General features: G+C 37.6%; 1 protein-coding gene across 2 annotated transcripts in view; it reads left to right on the forward strand.

Moving 5' to 3' along the window:
• Window positions 1–8,707: 8,707 nt before the first annotated feature.
• Window positions 8,708–19,930, forward strand: part of efcc1 (EF-hand and coiled-coil domain containing 1) — a 39,963-nt gene continuing 28,740 nt past the window's right edge. For both annotated transcript variants that reach the window (XM_052102025.1, XM_052102026.1), the window contains exons 1-2: window positions 8,708–9,509; window positions 11,125–11,540. In XM_052102025.1, coding sequence (XP_051957985.1) covers window positions 8,742–9,509; window positions 11,125–11,540 — 1,184 coding nt within the window. In that variant the 5' untranslated portion in view covers window positions 8,708–8,741. The remainder of the gene's footprint in view (window positions 9,510–11,124; window positions 11,541–19,930) is intronic.

The raw sequence follows: 19,930 nt of genomic DNA on the forward strand, positions 1-19,930 counted from the left end.
GTAAAGTAGTTCTCCACCCTCCATTGTTTGAATGCTGTAGGTATTAGTAGCCTGTCCATCAGCAACACTGCCCATGAACATATTAGGCTTTGATTTTTGTAAGTCTCTACTAGAAGAAAGAAAGTCATACACATCTGTAAGTAGGTGAGTTAATGATAAGAGAATTGTCATTATTAGATGGGCTATCCCTCAGCAAACCAACTTAAAACAATTGAAGGTACAAGGGCCATTACAGGTCTCTCAAGGGTACCTTTGTACTAATTTTGGGTACTTATTTGTACTATAAGAACATATCGTGTACTTTTAAGGGTACATTTATTTTTTTATTTTTTTTGTTTCATTGGGAACTAAATAACGTACCTTTTTGTCTACTTAAGGCTAAATACCACCCCAGTGATGGCTTTGTACTTTAAACTGAACCTTTTTTCTGAGAGTGAAGGCTGGTTTAAGATTATCCTTTAAGGCAAAGAGGAGCTGTGTCTTGGGTGAAATTGCAATTTTACCGTTTCATGGCTTCAAGGCAGATAGGATGGACTACATTTCTGATAAACACCAGAGGCTCCCTCATGATGGTCTCTAGTGGCTTCAGAAGGCAAATCTGCATCAGACCCAATTTAAGTGTGTCATATAGTCGCTTTGAGAAAATCAAGCTTGAGTTATATAAAACGGTCACCTGTTCTTCCTCATCTCCATTCAACATGGAAAATATCAAATCAGTTGCTTTGCTATATATTGGAACATTTTGAGCATGTGTGGAAGCATTTTAATGATGACTTACTTCCTTCGTCTGCATCACGTTTCAGTTTTTTTTACAGCTTGATTCTTCAGTCCTTCCAGAACATGGTGTAAAGCATTATCCATCTGATGAAATCCAGTGAAAACATTTAGGGTTTTGTTCTCCCTTTCTATGGGACTTGTTTAATGACCAGAAAGGTGGTCTTTGAATTATTTAATCTGGATAACAATCCAGTTGGATAGCTTCTGCATTGATTTGTAGAATTTCCGATGTAAGTTTGGCTAAGACAGGAGTATTATTATACTTGAAGACATAAATGATGCAACCAAATGGGCAATCTCCTTCACTGTTTCCATCCCAAGCATGTAGGGGATACGCTATCTCTACCTGAACTTTTAGCTGGGAATCAGCTTCAAGATAACAGCTCATTGGCGTTGAAGGAACCTCTGAAGAGTTTGTCTGAATTAAAATTCTCTCCAGTTCATTTTGCTGAGTAGAACACTTGGCAATCTCAGCTTCAAATATATATATGTCTTTGAAGGGGATCTAACAGATCCAGATTTCTAGTGCCAAATAGGACATGGAGTATTGTAGTCCCTTTAGTGATGCCTAGATCCACAACTCCTAGTTTGTCATCATTGGCTTCAGTGCCAAATATGGCTGGAATTTTTTAGGGTTTCTCTGTTTTTCTATCCAGATCATGTACTTCGATCTCCAGAGGTGGACCTGTGAGAAACTCACGCAGCTTGAAGGGTTTGAAGGCAGAAATGTGAAGGTTATAATTTTATAAAAGCACTTACATTAATTATTCTGTTATAACTTGTGTATTATTTGAGTTCTTGATTTGTTTAAATTGTTTGGGATTTTTTCGGTTGTTTTAGGGTTTTAGCATTATGTTGTCATGGAAACTAAGTTGTAAATAAGTATATTTACAACAAGTGAAAACGTGATCTGTGTGTGATCTTACTTACATCAGATTATACTGTTAAAAATGAGCCCAAACACAAGGTAACATGGTACATGGAACTTGAAATAATGTACTATGGGTTCATTTTCGTTAAGCAGGGTTAGGTTTAAGCCTACACAATAAAGCACAACACCTTGATTTCAAACTTATCATTTTTTAAAATTTATTTTAACAAAATATTCTAATTGAACTGGGGGAAAAAATGGCATGCAATTCAAATGTGTGTTGTTCAACTTTTTGAAAGATGGCTTTAATAGTTGTCAACATCTCTCTGGCAAAGAACCTACTTCATCTGCGATTTCTCTACAAGTCGGGTATTTCGTTATCTGGGAAAATACATCATGTGTGTGAATACATTTGTTCTGTTTCTGTTCTCCTTCAGGAAAAAGCAATTAAAATAACGAAGTGATCAAAAAAATTGAACAATGAACTGCTCAATGGAAATAAAGTGAACTCCACCAGACTGCACGCCTCCGTAAAAACAGCATGTCATACATGCGCAGAGACAGCTTTTCTGTCATCTGTTCTTAATAATATAATAATGTGTTTCTTCAACCGTGTGTCTGTGCCATGGGGCAAATTATTTGTACTATTAATTAGATAATAATAATAATAATAATAATAATAATTTAATACATTAATGGGAAAATTACCCAAATATCCTCTTGATATCATCAAAGGCATCAGCTATTAGCGATCACTCTGATCATCGTCGATCCCTGAGATCATCGTCTATCGGCACAAACCTATAAACCATTCCCCTCTCGTTTTTACTTGTAAACACGCTCAAGCTGGTTTCAACCAAGTTTTTAACAAGTCTGCTTTGGAAGTCTCTTCACAAAGCAACAATAAAGCTCCACTTACACCGTGATCACGGTGTGATCTCAATGTGTACTCATGCAACTGGACATAAACATGCGCACACATGTGGTGAAAGCTCACCGGTGCCATCTTGTGCACCTAGCCAATACAGTACATATAAAATCAGAAACATCACTGCCATAACATTCCACACAGCCATTATACTCATACAGTGCATAGGAAGATTCTTCAATTTATGAATAATAGTTAATAATAACATGACTGGATATTAGCATCCACCCTGTAAACTCAGATTCTGCAATGAAAGTGGCAATAAATGTATGTGTATTGTCTGGCTCAGCTTTATGGGAATGAGGGAAAACATTTCCCAAGTGAAGGTTATCATCAGGAGCTCCAGCTAGGGGTCTGGGCAAGACACATCAAAAGCTAAAAAAGCAGTCGACCGGCTTTAGCTGGTGCCATTCCACAGCCAATTAGAGGCTAAGTAGGAAAGACCCTGCAGGGAAGCCCCTTACACAGTTCCACCCCACAGTGCTGAGGCATTAGGGGAAACAGCCCCTAAATAGTTGCTGAAGTCATGTTTACACTGTATAATATACTGTAAACATAACACACCTACAGGAAACCTGTGAATGAATACAAAGACTTAAATGTTTGACTACGAATCGGTTCAGACTGATTTCACTGTGAATTCAGTGACAGTAGGTCAAAAGTTCTGCCACTGAAATTGGTCTGTGCTTAACGAATTTTGTACCATTGCCCCCAGTGGCCGAAGATGGAATTGTTGATATACATATGGGCACGTGTGAGCTCGTTTCCTGGTGAAATGTTTACAATTTAAGTGTCGCCAAATGGGAGTTGTATTTTTAGTTGTAAATTATGTGTCAACAGGAATGCATATTTTATTAAACATAAACCCTAACTCCAACCTAACCGTCAGCGGAGTAACAATCACATTTTCATGAGAACACGAATACTGATGACAGAAACTTAATTTTGTGCGAACTACCCCTTTATGTCATAAACATGAGATTGTAAAGATTATTGACTTTTAAAAGGGTGCTAGGCAAAGATTACCTACAAGGAGAGAAGCAAAATGAAATTCCAATGAAGCTCCTTTTTCGGTTTGACCTCCAGGAGTTCTGCATTGTCCTGGATGGGTTTCTGAAAGAGTGTCTTCTATTCTTTTCCTAAGCCACCTTTAATAGGGACTGAGTTAAGACAAACATGCAAGGTGACCATCATAGAGCTCATGATATAAACACTTTGTAATGAAGCTGATCATTATTTTCGGAACGTATAAACATTCCTTCTGTGGCACAGCTAAGCTCAGAGCACTTCCTATAATCGGTTGATTCTGGATCTCTCTGGTTTTTCTTTGATGTCTTTGTTCTCAGATTGTCCCTCTCAAAGATAGCTCTCAGCTTCAAAACCATCTTTATAATGCCACCTTTGTAAACATTTTGTGAGAATTATAGCATCTTTGAATAACCAACTTCAAACTCTAAAGTAAGATTTTGCATTAAGATTTTTTTTTTAAATTACAAGAAATGCTACTTGTGTTTTGTGCTGTGATTTCAGTACAATTTTCTTCCCTGTCACTGCACTGTATAACAGATGTAACTACCAGATCTTGCTGTCTCACATTCAGTGATAGAACCTGCCATTGAGCAAATTTCACAAACACACACACACACTTCCTGCTCCCTGTTTGCAAATTACTCTAAGTCTGCAGTTAAAACATAAACTATGACTAGCCCCCTACTCGAGTCATTGGCCAAATGTTGTGTTTTTCTTTCTATTCTAATTGCACTTTATAAAGTCATCAATGACATTGTGCACTTGATCTCATGACTATGAAGACATTAGTTGGTTCCATACACGTATTTTGGCAGTGCCAAGGTGAAATATCCACTGTGTGTAGCTAAAAGCAATTTAATTGTTTTACCAAACAGATTCAGTTTTTTGGGGTTTTAAATCAATAAGCGTACCTCCCTACCCTAAACCTTAAAGGTGCACTCAGTCATTTTTTTCATATTAAAAAAAGTTGAACTCATAAAGACTTGTAGTTCTGCAATACATGTAGAAAGTCATGACCACTCACTTTAAAATGAAGACTCCAGTCATATCAGTAACCTTATAAAAGCTGTTTTATTCTACATGGAGAGGGTCCGCACATGGGGGCCGCCATTTTAGAATCACATGACCAGCTGAATACTACTCACTTAATCTCAGTAACCGTCCTGCTACTTGACACTTTCACTCGTTGATTAAAGTAATCATTGCTGACTGTGTATACTAAATTTCTACAATGGCATCTGAAACAGAGAACTATTGATTTTAAATGATGCTGCATCCAAGCCACTAGGAGTCAGTGTAAGTCCAAAGACATACTGCATACTGAGGTGCCACTAACTGTGATACTCTTAACCAGCATTCATTGGGGCAGTAATGCAAAATCTCACATAATTAATTACCGTAGATTGGATGAGTTGACAACAACTGTTTAGCTATCAAGTTAAAACTAAGGTGCTATTGTAATTACTGTGATCCTATGTATAAACAAGTGAGAAGAGAGTACTTCAAGTTTCTCGCACTCCTAATATAATGGTCCATTCACGTCATATCGAAATTACCGATATTATAATATTACAACTTGTAAAACATTTTCATGTCTTCATGCAACTCTTAAGTACTAGTACTAGTAACTCGGAACTCAATGAAAGCATCCTTGTTGAATTCTTATGCATATTAATGTGACAGTGACACGCTCCTTTAATATGCATGGAAAATGTGGTTCTAGTCATGATTTGGATTTACGCTCCATTTAACTCTATAGAACATAAGTATTATTAATCATGGCTTGTATTAACAGTGATTGTATCAGAACGCACTTCACTTCTACTGGTCGATTTTGAAAAGTGTAATTAATATTTAAAAACATGAAAAAAATAAAGTAACATTATTAGGGCTCTCACGACCTTTGGATAATGTGTAGCTCACGGACGTAGCGATGTGCTTTGTGCGCTCATGAAAACAGAGCCCCTGGAGTCATATTAATTAGTTTTATGCTGCCTATATGTGCTTTTTGGAGCTTCAAAGTTCTGGCCACATTTCACTTGCATTGTATGGAACAACAGAGCTGAAATATTCTTCTGAAAATCTTTGTTTGCTTTCTGGAGAAGAAAGAAAGTCAAGCATATCTGGGATGGCATGCTCGTGAGTAAATGACAATAGAATTTTCATTTTTGTGTGAACTGTATCTTTAAACATTTTGCAAGAACATATAGAGGTGAATTAATGAAGTGATTAAATATGTTGTAATCAACAAAAAGCCCCACATGTTTCAGTTTTGGCATAGAAATAATAAATACTTTCTGAGGACATAAATATATCTGATTAGATTCACAATTACAATTTCGTAATTACAGTTATTCTGGTATGACTTGTCTTGAACGCACGATAAGTAATTCCAGTCATTTACCTTAGACTCATTCTGTATGTAGACTTTAGCTGCTAAGACTAGGCTCAGGGTCATCAGGTAGCATACTGCACTCAATGCAATAAAAGCCCTCGCTCTGGGGGCCTCCTCAACCTCACTGTATGTTTCTTTCTTTGGCCCCTTTTTCTCTTTCTCAGATGAAGTAAAAGATTCCTCATCCTCTTCTTGGTTTAATTTTTTGTATTTTTTTTGTATTTTTTTGGCGCAGAATCCACACTTTAACTCTTTCCTTTCATAAGACCATTTAAAACATGGCAATGCAAATTTCTTGACAATAATGCTACCGTAGGAAAGCTATTGCAATGTTGACTGTACAAGAGAAGCTAGAGTCAGTTGTACATTTTATTTTGGTTGTTAAGCCAGAGGGCTGGAATCTGACATCTCCATATAAGGATCTTCACTGTAAGTATCATGTCCACTGCCTGTGAGTAATGCTGAGTTTAAAGACCGATCACTGAGACAGCAGTTGACACTCTCCATGTCAGGTGATGCTGTGGAGTCCACTGAGATCCACATATGCTGGTCCTGGATTAGAATATATTAAAACCATAAGAGTGATGGTTTCACCATAGTACTTTGAAATCACTGGATTAATATCATTGTTCCATTGTAGGTTCCAATTTACCCCATACATTGTGACATCATGCCTCTCTATGGGGGCAAGATGTCATTAAATGTCAATGTGTGTTCAATTAACTGTATCTCTATTCCTGGGCAATAATGGTAAAAAAAACTTTCAATGACTTTTTTTTTAAGTCTAAGACTTTGCAGAAATTGACTTTCAGAATAAACCAACCCTGAGAAAAACTCACTGGACTAAAAAGAGTGACAACTAATGCAATGGAAGTCAAGTCAAGTGAGCTTTATTGTCATTCCTCTATATGTAGAGACATACAAGGGAATGAAATGTCGTGCCTCACAGGACCACAATGCTACATATATAAACATTACACATAGACCTATCTAACTTCTATACTTTACATATACTATCAACATGTACTTTACAGACAATTAACACACGTAGTGCAACAGTACAGAAAACAGTGCAAATAAAACATTGATATAATTACTAGTATAATACAATTGGTCAATGTTAGTTCATAGTGCATTAATCTTAAGTTACAACTTTTCATTTTAAATATGTATTAGTATATGTTGAAATTAAGTTGAATAATTGCTGTAAAAGTGTTGTTCATTGTTAGTTCATGTTAACTAATGTTGCTAACTAATGTAAACAAATGGAACCTTATTATAAAGCGTTACAGCATTTATTAATCTTGGTTTGTGTTAATGTAAACATATACGCTTCCAACACATTTTTAAAATCAAAAGATGTATATGTTGACATAAGTTAAAGCACTATGAACTAACATAAACTAACAATGGCTAATTGTGTTTTTATAAATTTCCATTAATTGTATAGTTCACCCTAAAATGAAAATGCTCTCATCATTTACTCACCCTCATGCCATTCCAGATTTGTGTAACTTTCCTTCTTCTGCAGAAAACCAAAAAAGATTTTTAGAAGACTTTTTCAGCTCTGTTGGCCCATACAATGCAAGTGATGGTGACCATACCTTTCAAGCTCCAAATATCACATAAAAGGAAGTATAAAAGTTATACATATCTTAAGAAGTAACATGATAAGTATTTTTTTTTTATATGAAGCACCACTTTCACTTTTCTATTCTTTCACATTTTAAAAGTGAAAGAGAAAGTGGAGATTTATTGTAAAAAGGACTGAAATATTGATCTGTTTCTCACCCAAAATGATTGCATTGCTTCAGAAGGCATAGATTTAATCACTGGAGTTGTATGGATAACTTTTATGTTGCCTTTATGTGATTTCTGGAGCTTGAAATATCTGCTCACTATTCACTTGCATTAAAAGGACCTAGATAACTGAGATATTCTTCTAAAAATCTTAATTTGTGCTATGCAGAAGAAAGAAAGTCATACACATCTGGGATGGCATGAGGGTGAGTGATGAATTTTCATTTTGGGATGAGCTATCCCTTTAACAAAGATGAATAAATACTGTGAAAAAAGATCATTGTTTATTGTTAGTTCATGAAGCCTAATGCATGTAATAACGTTAACAAATGTAGCTTATAAAGTGCTCCCGCTTTTACTTGGTTAGGGTTGAAAGGTTTATATAATACAAAGCAAAACTTTTCCTTTCTGCCCTAAAACGTTTCTGAGAAAGTAAAACTATGTCCTAAGGGTGCATCTTCGAATGAGTGAACTTTTCCTATATAGTTGCCCCAAAAAGTAGCCTTTGTATGTATGTTACTATTGTATCACGTTAGTTCAGCTATAGTAGCTATAATTTGCTTGCACTTGGTTTGATATTCTGTTAGCTACATTGTGTAACTTAAATGTCCAAACACTTTTGGGGGGTCCACAGTATATTGATTAATTAATCTGACAGTGTTATTAAGTTGTTGTTTCTATGTTATTATTATTTATCATGCCAAAATATCTTCCTGAATATTGAAATTCCACAGCCCTTTGCAGAGACTGTTTAGTCGCCTTCTGATTCCCAGGCAAATGGTTAATTTTTTTCAAAAGTTTTTTCCCCCTCTGCAATTAAGGTTTTGTGGGGCGTGTCCACTCCACAGCAACGCCCCCACGCGCACAGCGAGCACTCAGTTTCTGCTACAAGAGTGGGGCGGTCTGGTGTTCAGATGACATGAGCTTGGTAAACTGTTTGTATGCACAAAGAATCTGTTGAATCCATTTATCCATTTAGCCTCTATAAATGGAATTCTTGTAAGCGAAAAAGAATGGAAAAGTCGGACGCATGCGATCCATACAGCCGACCCGCGCGCAGGACACAATGGATAGTGAGCACTCTCGCGTATCATTACGGACTAGACCGTGGAGTGGAAAACGAAATTATAGTCCTTGCAACTGGGTTGGATCAATACCTTCAGGAGATTTTTCATCACATAGACTGTCAGGGAGATGGAAAAATACCCGCCGAGGATTTTTACATTCTTTGCGAGATTTTGGGGCTGGATAAAGAGTGTGATTTGGAGGAGTGCGCGGGGATTTTGGATAATCTACCCAATGAGTTCAGCTTTAGGCAGTTTCATGCCAAACTCTGCGGTTATTTCAGTACCAAAGCCGGGTGCCACTATGAGAATGGGAGGTTGTTGGTTGGGAGGGAAAGTCAGCATATAGAGACGCAGATCAGACTCCGGAGCCCTTTGAGGCGGCGAGAGAAACTGCTCGATTTGGGTACCAGTCATAAACGAGAAAGCGGAGAGTCGTCTTCATCTCCCACTGTGGATAGACACGCGTCAGGATGTAAGCAGCTGGGATCGTGCACCAGGGAGTGTTACGAGGAAATAGTGGCCATTGAGGAGGCTGAGGATAGAATAGCCAAACTTGAGGAGGAAAATGCGAGTCTCAGAGAGTTGGTGGAGGACATGCGCGCGGCTCTTCAGAGCAGTGATGCTCGATCATTGGCTTTACAGGTACATTCGTTGTGATGTTCGGGTGCAGTGAGGCCCAAAAGGAAATTTGGGATTTAAAATCTAATTCAAACCTTTAACAAAGCATACAGGAATGTTTTTAGGATTTAAACCTAGAATGCATATGCGGGTCAAAGATTGCATGGCCGTCTACTTTATGACAATATTGTTTAAAGTTTTGTTGGTTGTTGTTGTTGTTGTTGCTCTGCCACTCTAGGTATTTCTCAATGAAGGTGTCTATGACTAGGTGTCTACTGACCTTTTTTCAATTTAGTTGAATCATTTTTTATTATAAAAGATTTTGCATCACTATCACTAGAATGCATATGGGTCTTATATGAACCATGCTTTAATACAAAGTGCTTGACATTATATCTATTAGGGAAAGTCCCTATGTAGAAATCTGAGATGCCTAGTTCACAGCAAAAATGTTAATAGCTCCTGGACCTTCTTAATATGTTTCAACCTGCCACTTCTTTATTCAAAACACCTTAACACTCAAAACAACAAATATAGCTACATATATTAATATAGTCATAAGTGTGTCATTTTACAAATGTATAGCTTTGCAAAAAAAAAAAATAATAATAATAATAATATCTATCTATCTATCTATCTATCTATCTATCTATCTATCTATATATATATATATATATATCCTAGTCTATATTTGTGTGGGTAGGATTGTTGAGACATTTCATATGTTACCGTAAAACATGGAAATTGCACATATTACTGTTATACAGCCTTTAAAAAAAATTGAAAAAAAGTATCCCTTTTTCTCCCCAATTTTGGAATGCCCAATTCCCACTACTTACTAGGTCCTCATGGTGTCGCGGTTATTCACCTCAATCTGGGTGGTGGAGGACAAATTCCTGTTGCCTCCGCTTCTGAGACTGTCAATCCGCGCATCTTATCACGTGACTTGTTGTGCATGAGACTCATAGCATGTGGAGGCTCATGGCTACTCGACTCGATCCACGCACATCTTACCACACACTCCATTGAGAGCGAGAACCACTTAATTGCGACCACAAGTAGGTTATCGTATGTAACTCTACCCTCCCTAGCAACCGGGCCAATTTGGTTGCTTAGGAGACCTGGCTGGATTCACTCAGCACGCCCTGGATTCGAACTTGCGACTCCAGGGTGGTAGTCAGCGTCAATACTCGCTGAGCTACCCAGTCCCCAAAAATGTTAATTATTAATTCTATTATAATTACAGTTAATATTCCATGAAAATATTCCTGTCATTAATTACAGTAAAAAGAGGTCATATCACATAATAGTACTTAGATATTCTGAAATTCTTGTTAATTTTTCAATTCACCATTTCACTCACAATGCTAATCTGATGATCTAATTTGTAATGGTAAAAAGAAGTATTAATTTAGAAAAATGCCAAATTAAAGCATTTTTGGTTAGTGGTCTCTGACTTTTGGACCCCGGTGTAAGTGATTTGTTGTAATACTATTGAGCAACTTTATTGTCTATATAAATTATATTTGATTGTTAGGTTGGGTATCATTTCAAATGCATTTACATGGCAATTTTGACTTATGTTGGCAACGACAGAGACAATATTGTACCTCTCATACATAATTTCTGTGTATTTCAGGTTGGGCTATGGAAAAGCCACTCCAAACACAAACCAGAAGGTGGCTGTTTCATTGCCCACCAAAGGCAAACTGCACAGAAGCCTATCACTTCTGGTACCCTGAAGGACATCCAGAGTTTCCTGAAAGAGATGGAGTTCATTCGGAATTCCAGGGATGGGCAGATTGAGGAGGCCATGCTCTTCAACCAGAAGCTGGAACAAGAGCTGCGAGTTGCACGCGAGGCTGTGCTGATGCTGGAGGAATGTAACAGAACTCTAAAGAAGGAACAGGTGGAAATGAGGAAGAGGGTGGAGGAGGCCAGGCAGGCTGTGCTCAGTGGCCTCAAGAAAGTGAAAGAACTGGAGACCAAAGCCAGTCATGTGCCTGTCCTGCAGAGAAATGTTCAACAGCTGGAGATGGAGCTTCTGTTCTACAGGTGAGTCAGACACTGGAGTGTAATGAAACTTGGGTTTGATGGGTGATATTGAAAGGCTAATTCATTTATTTTAATGGCCAATAGGCTTTAGTTATTTTAAAGCCATGAACCGTTATTTGCGGCTTGCTAGTTGGTGATTCGGAGGTTACATTTTCCTCTAAGATAACACTGGGTTGGGGTTTGTGTTAGGGTCTATGGTTTAAAAAATATGCCTTCCTGTTGACTGTATTACATAATTTACAACTAAAAATAGCTTGCTTTACAAATAGCTTTGGCCACTGGGGGCAGTGTTTGAATTTTGGTAAGCACAGAGCGATTTCAGCTGAAGAACTTTTGCCGAATTCACAGTTAGATCAGTCCAATATTTTTGGTCAGTTTTCCCAGAAAAGAAAGACAAATATCAAAACACGATTGAGTGCCGTGGGCCAAAAGAGAACAAAATTTAAACAATTATTCAATTTTAAAATGGCATGTTTCAATAATGACAAAATTGCATGATCCCCAAATATTTTGGCTATTAAATTAACAGCCCACAAAACAAATGCTCCGAGTAGATGACAGCATTTCCCCAGATTGAGGAGCTTATAAAAAAACTTAGCAACTCCAAGCCAATTTAATAAAACAATGAAGTCATCATACACCAAAAATGGTTAATGTTCTGTAAAATTATTATTGTAACTTTAATAATGATTTATTTAACACCAAGGCTATTTAACACATCCAGATATAATTTTTGTTAATATTAGTATTAACTGGGGCTTGGGTAGCTCAGCAATAAAGACGCTGACTACCACACCTGGAGTTGCAAGTTTGAATCCAGAGCATGCTGAGTGACTCCAGCCAGGTCTCCTAAGCATCTAAATTGGCCCTATTGCTAGGGTGGGAAGTGTTAACCTTCTCCAGGTCAATATAATGTGGTTCTCGCTCTCGGTGGAGCGTGTGGTGAGTTGTGTGCAGATGCCGTGGAGAATAGCGTGAAGCCTCCAACAAGCCACATGATAAGATGCGTGGATTGATGGCCTCAGATGCGGAGGCAATTGATTTTTGCTTTTTCTGCCTTTCTTGCAAATGTACTGCATTATGAGTAATGAGGGAGCACCAAGATATGAATGATGCATGCACTTGCAATGTGAATATCTTTGTTGATTATAAACAAGAACAATATATTATTATTTTTTTGCTTCGCTCGCATACGGAGACATGGTATAAAGCATTTGCATGTCGAATTAACAGGTTTAGAAAGTTTACACCTCTGTAACGTCTTAAGCACAGTAACTATGCGACAAAGCGCTTCCTCACTGCGCGCGCTCACACTTCTGACACTGCTGACAGCTGCAGATGAGAGAAAGTGACAGAGCCGATTTACTGGCGCAGCTTCTGGAATTACAGTTTGATACAAAAACAAGTTTGTTGATTTGATTTTTATAATTGTATCTATTGGTTTACTAATTCACAGCTGCACTGTAAAGTGAATAACAGTGTGTGGGAATTTCCTGCAATCAAATTGTCAAATGTCAAAATTTCCAAGTGCCAAATTTCAGGCTCTGCAACAGTATTATCTTGTCTTCTTTTGTCTTCTATGTCTTCTTTTGCGTTCCGCAGAAAAAAGGAGATTCAGGTGAACTATTCCTTTAAAGCCACAAAAAGCCAAAATAATAATAATTACAGAATTATTTCATTGGGATTTAAAATACTGCAAAGAACAAAAACATCCCTCTGTGCAACATACTTGCACGTTATTTCATTGAATTGCTGTTTCATGCTGTTTTAGCAAGGTACTTGTGGAGTGTGCCTACCTAGGGATTCTGTATACCCGCAGACGTTTGTCATGGTGAGATAATCTGTTTTCATGTTGGGATAAGCTTACTTCAGCAATCATGATGCATAAAAAAGACTTTGGCTTCTGTTCCTGTGGGATTCGCTGATGTAAATACACAAGTTCAGTCTCAACATAAAGATTCAGTAACTATCGTAGCAAGTGAGTATGTTTACTTTAGCTGTTCAGCAGCTGAAAAGGTATAACAGAAATTGCAAAACTTATCCAGAGGCATTTAGGAGTACAATATATCAAGGCTGTAACTATGTCTTCAATATGGGAGGGGTCGCAGGTGATGAGGTCACAAATATAATGACCCTCTTTGCTCCTTTAAAATAGTAAATGCTCTGAATTCAACAATTTTCTGAATAAAGGCTTTAAATGCGATAAAGGGCCAAAATTGTATACTTTTTTGGTTTTAAAAGATCGATATTATATCGGTAAAATGACATGACTGTCAGCTGGCTAGCAAAAAGGAAATACACAAAATTATTTACTGCCAATAAATTGTCCCTCATTGTGTTTTTTTCCCCAGTTGAATCTTAACACAATATTTTCTTTAAGAATGCAAACGCTGCTCTTTTCCATGCAAAAACAGTTCATATTGAGAACTAATGTCAAAAAAGAAATTATGAATATATCATAAAAGTAGTCCATACAACAGAATGGTCCCAGAAATCTTGGAATATAATGCATGAGTCATATGGACTACTGTTATGATGTCTTTATGCTAAACCTTTAATAACGCTTTATAGTATTTGTCCTTTTTAAGCTCGACCGCTCCTGCTCACTATAAACTGTTATTTTATGGAATAGAGCTGCTTCAAATATCTATTTTATGTTCCAAGAAAAAGTAACAGCGTGTGGGTTTTGAACAACATAAGGGTGAGTAAATGAGTGAGTAAAAGTACATTTAAAATTTTTAGGTGAACTACTTAAACTGGTGGCTCGTCCTCATAAAAAAAATGGTCTCTTTTAAAACAAGACTGTTAGGAGATGCTGTACAAAATTCAGAATTAATTAAAGACATAAAGAAATTATTTAGAAAATCTTTTTAAAAAAATTCTCCCCCCAATTTGGCATGCCCAGTTCCAAATGCACTTTAAGTCCTCGTGGTGGCGTAGTGACTCGCCAATCCGGGTGGTGGTGGACGGATCTCAGCTGCCTCCGCATCGAAGACGTCAATCCACACATCTTATCACGTGGCTTGATGAGCGCGTTACCGTGGAGACATACGCGGCATCCACGCACGACTCACCACGCGCCCCACCGAGAGCGAGAACCACACATTATGTCGACCTGGAGTAGGTTTTCCCATGTATCTCTACCCTCCCTAGCAACCGGGCCAATGTGGTTGCTTAGGTGACCTGGCTGGAGTCACTCAGCTCGCTAATAATTATTACCTAATAATATTTGCATTAAAAAGATATGACACTGTCCTTGCCACAACCTAAAAACTCAATTGAAGCCACAAGTCACAGGTCTTACCATGTTCTAGTTTTAATCTAAGGCAGGGCTGGACTGGTAATCTGGCATACCGGCATTTTCCTGGTAGGCCGATGCACATTGGGGCCGATCAGGGGCAGACTGGCCATCGGGAGAACCGTGCGGGCCGGTGGGTCAGCCGCGAAACGGGCCGAATGGGCAGCGATAAGTTAAAATGAGCAGCCGCGTTATGCAGAACGGACCACAAAACGGCACTGAGATATGCAGAAAAGGACAGCGAACACCCGTTCAACATTTGGGCCAGTTTCTATGTAAAATCCCATGCCGATTTCTCTTACCAGTCCAGCCCTGATCTGAGGGTGAAAACGCTCTACTTTGTGTTATAGATCATTATCTAAGACAATATCAATTGAATTTTCTAAAATGCTACTTCAGAAACTTACCAGATAACCATTTTTCATAACCATAATTTCAGCCTGACATGCTGAAAATGGCTCTGTTAATGTTTTCACATTTAAAATGATAAATGACATATGAATTACGCATTGTTTGTGACATATTTTTTATTAAAAATGGCAGATATCACCAAATGGTGAATAGTTTGCACCATTGGAAATTACCGTTGGTCTGTACAACATTTCAATCATAAAATAGTGGGCAAATATTGCATGTTTAGTTATATACTGACATCTTACATGACACTAATATGACATGACCCCCTCAGTGTATATGCTGGTCATGGCCCTGCTATATACAGTTAATGCTGCTGCTGTTTTTACAATAGATTTCACTCCTGGGATCAATTGTGATTTCACTCCTGGGATCAAAAGTGTATTTCCATCTGTTATGTATGGATGACAGTTTGTATATTGTTATGGTTTACAGGATTTTGAATTCTATACAGTAGCCCTAATGAGATAATTGCACAATCTCTGCAACATATACAGTATCTTGGTGAAAGTTATTGCTGAAGCTAGAGCATTATTTTCATCTAAGCCAGACTGAATGCAGACAGTAAACAGTGTCTCTCATTACATAATGTAGCTTTAAATAATATGACTCATAGTGAATTGAAATTCCTCTGGGTTGAATTGGCTTCCACAGAACTCGCTGGCCCATATTCTGCCCCATAAGTGTGCCAACATACGTGCTATTTAGGTTGGCTTGATGTGGTTCTGCTTTTTGAGGGCAGACCTTGTTTTGTTTGGGTTCATTTAGTTGTCAACGTGTGTGGCAAATGGGCTCCCACTTTGCTTAGCTGAAATTATGCACAGCTACTACTGGAAGCTGCTCATTTTGGGGTAGTTTGGGTTTTATACCTAAGCTGTCATTGAACTTTCCTAGCACACCGCCGTTTAATTTACATTTAGAAGCTGTTTAACTTAACGTCATCAGTGTTTACATATTTCTTGAATTGTAATTTTGAGGCAGCATTCCTGGAAATCCTGATAGGTGTTGCGTTCAAAAAAAATTTTCCTTAAAAAGAAAGGGATGTGCACGATTAGTGGAATAACAGCCCACAAAACAAATGCTCCGACACATTCGTTCTGCAATAATTATTTGAACAGTAAAATGACTATTCGAATTTTGCAAAGTTTTGCTTTGCTGACCATATATATATATATATATATATATATATATACAATGATACTTGTTAAATCCTGAACACACACAAACTAAAACTGGCAGTTATAACAGAATGCACTGTGTGGTGCTGTTGAGTGTGGACACAAGTTGATCACATTTGTTGAGCAAATGATTCTGTCAGTATGTTCAGATGGACACAAGAAAAGCAGGTCACTGCGAGAATGTGGCTTACTTTGAGAAAGCTGGGTTCCTGTTTAAAGTCCCTGTAAAGTCAAAATTAAGTATGTGTTCTGAGTTTGTCATATCACAGAAAAATGTGTTATTAGCCACCCAGCCAAATTTGAATGATAAAAAAAGTCGGCAAGTACATAAAATAAGCTATCAAAATCTTGAAAAAATGAGCAATGGTCTCTGCTCTCAAACGCTGGGGGCGTGTCCGCTGGCTGCGCTGAAACCACGCCCACTCGCGGGAAAGCTGCCGTCGCCACACACACTCAACTGTCACCGCTACAGCCGGAATGGATGCTCCTAGCAGTTTATTAGGTTTTACCAAGCCATATATGTTTGAGCCTCCAGAGCCTGAATCTGATTCAGAGGACATTGACCAAGAAAGTCAACATCGTCCCCCTCGTTCTGCAACAGAATGGTAAGATTTTGCTCTCCCTTGTATGTGATCGTTTTTAGGAAATTTAAATAAGGACACCGATCTGTTTCAGTACATGATCGCATCCAGGTAGTACGCATTTCTGTGCCGAAGGCATAGCTAACTAGCAAACTGTAGGCTGTAGTAACTAATAATAGTACTGACAGTAACTCGCGATTGAGCGCCAAACTGATGCGAATGTGCTCTATTTATATTGTTAGGGAGAGGCCAGCCTCAGGGGCTCCAGTGCGTCATCAAGTAGGGATGTGTCCAGGAGCTCAGGGGCTCCAGTGCGTCATCGAGCCCCCGTTTTAGCCCCGCCCAAAAAATCCGGAAAATAGCAATGTTGAAAAACTGTTTAACGGTCTAACTCCACAATTCAGTCCTTCACAGTTCACAGTCTTTGTAATATGTTTTAGCAATACATTTCTAACATTTATAATGTGTTTAGAATTTTTTTTTAGAATTGCCTTTACAGGGACTTTAAATGTACTGGATAAGCGGTGTACACTTTAATCTCATATATGTGCAGCTCGTCAGAAAGCAGCATCCCTGTAGCAACGTTATACCCCTGACGCTTCTGTAAACAACAAACATGGCATCCGAGAAAGACTTTGCTAGCTGAGGTAAGGGACATTCCATCATTTAAACTGGTGTGTATAAATGAGTATAGTTTACTGAACACGTGGATCTGCTTGTTTTTCTCAACAAAAACATGACATGAGATACAATATAAACATGATAACTATTATATGCCGAGTGTTTATACTCGTCCTGTATGTTAACTGCATCAGTCTACTTCATTAGCGGTTTCTTTTTCTTCGCTTTGCGTGAGCTTAAATGCTTTCATTTTGTTCTTTTGTTGTTTTCACGCATTGCTTGTTTAAATATATATATTTTTTAAAAACAGGACATTATAGAAGCTTGTTTTGAATATAATTAGAAGCTTGTTTTTTTTAATGGTGACACAACCATTATGACTAAAAATGATAATTTTACAACATCTCTTTCTCATTAATTACCTTCATTTAAATAATAGAATATTCGAATATTCGTTTTTTTATGAGCTTAAATATTCGAATACCAAATTATTGATGAATGCCCATCACTAAAATTAATAATGCAGATCAACTCTTTGTGTAATTTATATTGAATTGTAAATTTGGTATTAAGTCTAACACACAAGTTTGAAGAACATGTTTTCCTCATTAGCGTAAGAGCTATAACTTTTATTACATTCATTACAAAGCTGAAGTGTTTGCAACAGTTTTTTTTAGGAAAGACAAAGCATGTTGTTGGTTAAAGGGTGGAAGGGAATTTGAGACTGGTTTCATTTACATTTTAAGTCATACAGACAAAACTTGAAGGCAAATATTATATTAATGCACATAGCAGTGTCCCAGCATTCATTCCATGATAAGAGGAGGGCTCTTACTGACAGAAGCATGTTGACACTTTTTAAAAACATTTACTTTTATAGCTCCAGGCTGCACTAATCTATGTGAAGTCTGTGTTGGACTTTACCAGGAAGCCTTTCCATGGCGTCTCCATTGATGCTCTTATGCCAAATAATTCATTCCAGATCACAATAGAGCTGACACATTTGGAGACAGTTCCATTCAGACCGGGAAGGCCTGACCTAAGCCGATTGAAAGTTCCCTTATATCTTCAAACAGTTTCCCCGCTCTACAGAATAATGGATGAACACTCCCTGTCTGTAACCTAGCAACAACTCCTACCAACCTCACCAAGTTTAGAGTTTCCCTGAATGCCACATAAGAAAGTTTCACAATCAGTTCCTGTTTGTTTTTAAGTTAAACTACCATATCAAATCTTTGCAATGTTTCAGAAGAGTGTTGTATTGAGAAGGACTACTTTGCTTGTAGACCTTATTAGTTTGAATATAAATAAACTCCCTATGCTGTAGCTCTGTTTTAATATTTTAACATAACCAGTAACGGACCTCAGAAGTAGACATCAGACTCACTCTGCCCTTACACTACATAGAATTTGGTATAACATTGACCAGAATCAAGCAGATTTCTCTACAAACGATGTTACATTCAACATTTCTTCCCATATTTGGTACCTTCTGACTGGATTTGGAAAATTATGTTGTCTGGCTTAATCAAATTAGGGGAGGCTAATATGATTGTTTTTCCCCATCTGCAGCTCTCTGATAATAGAATTATACTCTTAATATTGGGATTTTGGGGTGATTGCAGATCAGCCTTATTAAACATTTATGAACTGGGATCAGGCTCAAAGTGCAAATTATGGGGGAGTTGGTTGGGCGGTGACCCCCTTTTATTTAAGGCTTCAGCCCCCGCAAAAGAAGTCAAAAACAAAAGGTTAGAGTCTTAAAACAAATATACTAAGCAGTTTTAATTCTACATACAGTTTTACAATAAATGCTGCACCAGACTTTCAAACATTTCCAACCTGGTCTCATAGAATCACATAACGTTACTCACATTTTTGCAAAAGGATTTTTATGTGGCACATTGCACTTATTGCTGCAGTTTCCTGGTGAGTTAAACACTTGAGGAGCTGCAACAATGATTTGTATTCACACAAATTACAAGAATAGCGGCAGATTATCAGTTCATAAGTGCTTAATTTTCTCCCTGTCCCTCACACAATGCTATCTTATTACATCTAAACACTTATTATAGTGCAAGACTTGTAAGGCGAATCATTTTAACAATTATAAATTGCACTTGCAATGCAAAGTCCGGGGTATGTCACACTGAGCAAAAGTCAAAACGTGAACTGAAGGTGTAATAGAAGCGCGACAAAATAATGTGATCGATTCATCAGTTGCATTTTCCATGTAACATTTACTTTTTTTGTTAGTTTCACTTGAGAGAGCATCAAATGGATAGTTCACCTAAAAAT

The sequence above is a fragment of the Xyrauchen texanus genome, chromosome 32 (genome assembly GCF_025860055.1).
Source record: "Xyrauchen texanus isolate HMW12.3.18 chromosome 32, RBS_HiC_50CHRs, whole genome shotgun sequence".
Classification (NCBI taxonomy): Eukaryota; Metazoa; Chordata; class Actinopteri; order Cypriniformes; family Catostomidae; genus Xyrauchen; species Xyrauchen texanus.